This window comes from Belonocnema kinseyi, chromosome 8, assembly GCF_010883055.1.
Source record: "Belonocnema kinseyi isolate 2016_QV_RU_SX_M_011 chromosome 8, B_treatae_v1, whole genome shotgun sequence".
NCBI lineage: Eukaryota > Metazoa > Arthropoda > Insecta > Hymenoptera > Cynipidae > Belonocnema > Belonocnema kinseyi.
This window is the reverse complement of record NC_046664.1, coordinates 85,692,494-85,699,751: the sequence shown is the minus strand read 5'-3', so window position 1 is coordinate 85,699,751 and position 7,258 is coordinate 85,692,494. Positions and strand designations below refer to the sequence as shown.

Genomic DNA, 7,258 nt, shown 5'->3' with positions numbered 1-7,258 from the left:
GCCTTAGTTGGACATTGCGACAGGAACTCGGCGATTTTCCTAATCCGGCACCTAGGATTTTTCGTTTGGGCAGCAGCGCGGTGATAGGTGAAGGAGGTTCGGAATGTGAGAGCCACTCCCGCCTATCACGGACTCGCGAAGGGGGCAGAAGAGAATAATCGAGGAGCGGTGAGAAGAGAAGAGAGGAGAGCAATATAGCGAGTGTGTGCTCCTGCTTACTCTCTCGCTGGAGCAAGGGAGGAACGAAGTGTTCATAACTTGCGAGGAGGAAGGAGGGAAAGAGAGACAAAAAGAGAGAAAGAGAGGAGTATACCAAGGACGGCGGGCCGGGTAAGCAAGCAAGCATATAAAGGAGCCAGGCGACAGGCGCCCACCGTGGCACGTAGCTTGTGTACCAAGCTTCAGATTACTCGTACAAACTCTGGCGCTAAGGACTTTTATGTTCACCCAGAATGGTCAGAATCACTGCATTTCAACGACCCAGCGAGATTTACGAGAAATACTCATTTCTGAGGAAGGCCCCAAGTTTCGAATTTTTATTTTTAAAATACATATACACATCATAAGTTAAACGCCGCATGTTTTTCTTGCAATAAAAAATTGTAACTTTTTATTTTATTAAAAAAATACTTTTATCTCTGATAAAAATATTTCACCTTTTGACCCTGGAACTCGCGACAAAGTCGGCACATTTTCATATTTTTAAGTAATACTTCATAAGAAGTATGCATTGACATCTTTTGCGACCGATGACGTTAACTAATGTTTAAAATGTAGGCTACGTTCCGGGCGGAAAGACGTAGACGTTACTATACAGTATACACTATACAGCGTTAGGTAGAACTCTGTCACAGAGGCCGGTCAGATCTGGATAATTTTTATTTAAAATACGGAAATTCAGGACCTATTTTAAGTAATATAAAATGCCTAGTGATTATTCAGAATCATTAGTGTTAAATTGTTGGTAGCAATAAAATTAAAATATATAATAAATAAACTCTACAAGATAAAAAAATATAAAAAATTGAAGTGGTAAGACTATATTTAGGGCAGATTTTAATTGTTAAATAACTATTATTTCAGTAAACACATAAACTAGAAGATTTGTAACTTTTACTCAAAAGATAATTTTAGGTAAATTTAATGGTTAACTTAACCAGACTTTCTTTAGTCAGAGCTTATAATCATCCCTTTGAAACAATCGTAGATTTATTCTAAAAATTATCTCTAATTTTTATATTCTCATTATTTATGATTGAGAAACTATTAGAATGTCCGAAATTTGACACCAGAGTTTTTCAACCTGAATGCACAAATCAAGTTTTTACGACGACGTCTGTCCGTGCGGCCGACCCTCCGTGAACACAGTAACTCTCGAAAAAAGGAACGGATCAAATCTTTTCGTGCACACTTTTTTTAGGTCCTCCTAAAAGAAAGGACGAGTTCATTAACCACCCATTTTAGATAAAAATTCAAAAAGTTAGAGCATTTTCAAAATTTTTCGGACCAACTTTTTTAGATTAAAAAATTTTATGTGCGACTATTCATAGCACTCAAAAAGCCAGAAAAATTTATTCCGATGACTTTTTTCGATAAAAAGAAAATTAGTAGAGTTATAGCATTTATGAGATTTAAAAAATCAATCGACAATCAATCGAAAATCAAAATTTTAAGCTAAACAAGGCACGATATGGGAAAAAGCCAAGATGATCATAATAATTTTTTGTAATTTCTTGAAAAATCGAAAATTCAAATTTTGATTGCACAAAAAATAATAAAAAATTCCATTTTGTAGTCAAACTATTCAAGATACGAAAAAAGATGAATAAACATCAATTGTGATTCAAAGAAAAATCTACGAATTTGTTAATAGGACAAAAAAAATAGGACGATAAAAAAATGATTGAACAAAAATGGTTTACCCGAAAAAGAGCTACACATTTGTTACAAATCGTTTTTCGATAAGACGCGTTGTTTTGGTTTCAATCATAAAAATGACATTAAAAATAAAAATGAAAAATTTGTAGAAAAAATCACAAAAGGTACGAAAAAAAATTGATGAAAAAGTCGTTCAACCAAAAAAGATGTAAAATTTTGTAATAATTTCAAATTTTTGATCAAACGAAGCAAAATACGAAAAAAAGTCTCTTTGAAAAATCCTACAAAATGTTTTTTATCCATTTTCCAATATGTCTCGTCACTTTGTTTTTATTCATCATAAGTAATATGCAGAAAATCGAAAAAATAATATGAAAACAAAAATCATATTTTTAGCATAACAACGCGAGATTAAGAAAAATTTCTGAAAAAATGATTGTGGTTTTTTTTTATTTATTGTAAGTTGGTTCAATAAATATACATTTGCAAATGACGTCAAAAATCTAGCGCGCGGCGCGAGTGCCACGATGATAATGTGTACCTTAAAGACTTAAAGCATACAGAGCTTTGAGCGATCTAATCTTTAACTATACTTAATTAAGTAGAAAATTCGGAATATTAAAACGCATAAAAAGACTGCGACCCAAAAGAGATCTTTTTGATAAAGTTTCATTCAAACATTCCAAATGCAAAGAATAAACATCCGAGCGCGATGCAGAGAGAGGGTACGCGGGATACAAGGAATCGTGTACAGATTCTTTATTTTAGAGACTTTTATGAAGCCCATGTCTCTAGAAGTGGCTTATTGTATTTGAATTAAAAAAGCCTCTTACGTACTCAGTCAACAACGGCTCGCCGTGCAGGGCGCAGCCTACGTGGGAGATAATCGTCCACGCCGGTAAATTAAAATATTAACAATTGTTTAACTACTATTTCGATTGAACTAAAAATTTCCAGAAAACTTCTTTGAAACCTTCCTGACTAACTTTCTCACTGTCAGGTTTTGCTTGCTCAAAATTCCCTCCACTCCTGAAACGATGAAAGTTGTTCGTTCACGAAATGTGCAACGCCTCAGCAAAAAATGATTAACTTTGTTTTCAAATAAACATTTTTAACTTTTGCTAACGTCATCGGCCGTACATGCCAATGCTCACTTCCTATTAATTTTAATTAAAAACATTAAAAAGTTCCAACTTTGTCGAGAGTTGAATTAAAAAAAGGCGAAATATTGTAATAAGAGGGAAAAAAAGTTTTTTGTAAATAATTCAAAAATTAAAACATTTTCTATTTAAAGAAAAATATGCGTAATTGAATTTTCAATACGAATGCGTATTTAAAAAGTTAAAATTCGGAACTTTATTCTTGAGTGCCCACGGGCGCCCTACTCCAGCAAAATAAGTTTATATTTCCTTTTTGCATCCGGCGCCTCATTGCACAATGAAACAAGAGAAGAAATGTGGATGAGGCTCTGGCCAGAATAGTAATTGAGATGGCAAACAATAGTTTGGGGCTGCTCAGATTTAGACTTTAGTAAGTAAATAATTGATTGAGTAATTGTGAAGGCAAACAATAGTCGGGCACTGATTTGGTTTCGAACGAATAATTAATCTGACAAACAATCATTTACAAATGCTCATCATTTCACTCAGATGAACGACCTGAAATATTTCAGTCTTTAATTATTTAATTTCTTGATTTAAAAAAATGTTTCACTTTCTAATGCTTCTTTTAAAAGTACTATATACTGTTTACCTGTTCCAATTTTATATTGGATCCCATTTTTTGTTTCCTTTTTTCACATTTCCAACATGTTTAATGTTTCAGCTTCAACTTCTTTTTAAGAGTTTATTTTGTATTGAAATTTCAAATATCTAATATTTAAAAGAAAGGGGAAAAACAGGAAAGTTTTTCGAGAATGGGGAAAAAAGGAATTAAAAAAAAGAGGGAAATACGCAAAGGATTCGTTTTAAAAAGCTAGAAAACAAGACCTAAAAAATTCACTGTGGGCTGGTTTTTTGAACCAATAACCTCTTCGTTAGAAGAGAGGTGCGCTACCAATTACTTTAGACTGGTTAATTAAGGTTAGATCTTTTGAGGCCTGTAACGGTGTTTCATGTTACATGTAAAGCACAGTTCTCTGCTGGTAAATATTTCAATTTTCATACATTAATTTAAAAAAAATTAACAGTCCTTAACTCTCGAACATTTAATATAAATACGAGATTCAGGAAATACAAGTTCTAAAATTTCCACTGATGGACTGCGGTGAAGAAATTGGTAGCACACTTCACATGTTATATGTTTTAAATCGCGCGCCCAAACCAGATTCTGTATCGTTTTAGAGTCAGTTACAATAATATTACAAATTAACTAGGGTATCGTATCTCAACTGAAGATTTAATGAGGAGGAGGTTATTGTTTCAAACTCAGTCCGGAGTTAGTTTTTGTAAACTTATTTTTTAGCGTTTTTTGATTAATTAAAGAAACATGAAACATTTCCCAGAACAGATCTCTGCTTTATATTTAACATAAAACACTGGTAGATGGCTCAAAAATCTAACATAATTATTAATTATATTTATTGCTCTTCAAACCAAGAAATTAAATAAAAGCAGACATCTGAATGGGACTCTGGCCAGTATTAGTAATTGGTCTAGTAAACAACATAGTGAAAATTGTCATATTTCAGAATGAGATGCAACAAAATTCACACCAATACGCGGCTTTTTCTCCGAAGATGGAATAATTCCGCAATTTTTAAACGGATACAGAAATCCGTGAAGAATCTGAAGATGAAAATGGTATCGCAAAAAGATGAAAATGCCTCCAGGATCTCCGGACGCGGCGAGTTCACGAGCATATAATGGAAACGTATCTTTGAGGGCCACCCGATCGGTCTATATCTACACTCACAATCTTGCATCGATCGCAAGAACCAGTTTAGGATCAAATGCAAAAGAGAAATAAAGAGGAGTGCGAGAGCCCGACGATCGAAAGTTGCTGGGGAATCTGAGGTACGGGGGCTTTGGTCGAGGTTGATATTAAGGGCATTCTGGTGGACAAGGGGGGGGGGGGGGGGGGGGGGGGGGAGACGAAGGGCACGCAAAGAGAGAAGGATAACTTCCATAAGTTCTTCTTCTTGGTTCGCCTTCATCTTCCACTTCGCTCGAAGAACTTCTCAATCCAAAAACCCGGATTAAGATCTACGTGAGGGCGAACAACAGTGCGATAAAGACCTTGTCGGCGTAGCAAATAATGTAAATGAATATGGAAAACGATACCTTCTTCATAATCTTCCAATGCAGACGACATAGAATAGTTGAATGATTTTATATTCAATTTTCACATGTTGAAATAAGTTTCACTGAGAGCCTATAGTTGCTGAAAAGAAACTGTTAAGGAGTAAATGAAGGGGCACTAGTCGGGCTGTAATTGTAAAATATGGCCTGACAATAATATCTGGAGCTAGCCTAGTTTGGCAGGAATAACTCAAATGGGCGATAATTGGGAACTCCCTAGAAAAACGGTTTTGACAATAAAACAAAATAGTTTAGCCCTGGTTAGAAACTCGAGTTCTATTTCTTTTTCGAACTACTGACCTAGAATAGAGAGGACAAACTAGGTAGGGCCCTATCCAAACAAGGTTAAAATTTCTGGAACATTAACGACATGACTGGAGTTAAATTTATCATAGAAAGTTAGATATAGAACTAATTACCGAAAGGAATTTTTTAACAAATAATTTTTAAAAATAGTTTTAAATTCTGTTTTGAAGTATAACGAATGAATAGAACGTCCTTCAAACAGTTGCAATGATTGAAATGGTGATTAAAACTTGTGGTCTCGTTTTACCAAATGCAGTAGACGTTTACTTTTCTCGCTGCCCTCGACACATGCTTGTTTTCCAAGATCACAGAGGGAAAAAACCTTTACATAAAGGTATTCAGGTACTTTAGAGTTTTCTCACGGCATTTTCCTTTTTGCCTTAATAAAAAAGACAGTATCTAACACTAATCCATTTTCGGCCAAGGACTTATCAATAAGTATTATCTAAAGACTTGAGACTACGCAAACAGAAGTTACATTACTCGGAATATCATACCTTCAGGTCTCAGTCTGTCTGCGATAAGGCAGTAGGGAGGTGGCGGCGACTCTGTAACAAAAAAAGTATATGTATATCACTCAAATTCTCAGAAATTGTACAAATCTACATGGAAAAAATGTATACGTAAAAAAGTCACGAACTAGTAGCTCGATCTTGCATATGAGAAAAATTCACTGGACCTTGATATAATTTCGTAAATAATTAATCTGCGAATTTTTAGAAAGAATTGACGAACTCGATATAAGAAGTCTAAAACCGCTCATCACTTTTTTCCCCTAAATAATTATAAAAATATTATGAGTGATTGGGAAAAGTTTCACAGAGTACTTACGATCTTGCCCGACAAATCTGGGAACTAGGACGTTGGTTCGTCTTTACGTGGCCCGCACACACGCTCGCCCACCCGCTCGGTGCGTATGTGCACGAGCATGTGATTTGAATTCGTCGGATGAGTGGCTAGAATTTTTATTATACCTACAATTTTTAGCCTCGATGGCTGCGCGTGTTTACGCACTCATGGTTTATGTTTAAAGACTGTCGAGTTCGAGGTTTCAAATCCTTAGAGTTGTGCGAATTTATAAATATAAATTAAATCGCACAAATAAAATTTTTCCCTTGTTATATTTAAGTATAAAATTTTCAGGAACTGTTCGTAGGAAATTCGAACTGTTCGTAAAAAAGTTCTGAATTTATCCATACATTTTTCATAGAAATAAGGATTTAATGTTTGATTTTTTTATCCCGCATCCGAGACCTAGCTACAAGTTCGTGACTTTTTTACCGATAAATTTGTTCCGTGTGTTATCTTTATCTAAATAAAACATAAAGAAAATATAACAGATAATCAGAATTTGAAAAAACTAAAAACCTATGTGTTAACTAGCCGTGAAACATTTTGCATCTTTGTTTATGTCGGCTGGGTTACAATTAACTATCGATTGAAATCCTGTCTTGCCTTCGATTTAATCGTTCCAAAGAATGAGTAATGTCAAACAACGTCCATTAGGAATTCAAGACCAAAACTGGCGATTCTATTATTGTCTGGAGAAACCGGTATATGTTGTTTTTCGTTCTCTTTCGTAGTACCTTGAATAGGAACAGAACAGTGTAACGAATATTAAAAATCCTAAAGACTTTTAAAGAATCGGACATTTTAAATTATTTGTTTTTAGAACTAAAAATACTTGAAAGAACGTTGCAATATCTCATAAAATCCTGATGTTCTTCGTGTAAAAGTAACATGATAATATCATCACTTCATAAAAAAATCTATTA

General features: G+C 34.4%; 1 protein-coding gene across 1 annotated transcript in view; it reads right to left on the bottom strand.

Annotated features, from left to right (window-relative positions):
• The window catches only part of LOC117177744 (mothers against decapentaplegic homolog 6), a 98,419-nt gene that overhangs the window by 38,088 nt on the left and 53,073 nt on the right, over nt 1-7,258 (bottom strand). Inside the window, exon 3 of the mRNA XM_033368647.1 lies at nt 5,981-6,031. Within this exon, the coding sequence (XP_033224538.1) occupies nt 5,981-6,031 (51 nt within the window). The remainder of the gene's footprint in view (nt 1-5,980; nt 6,032-7,258) is intronic.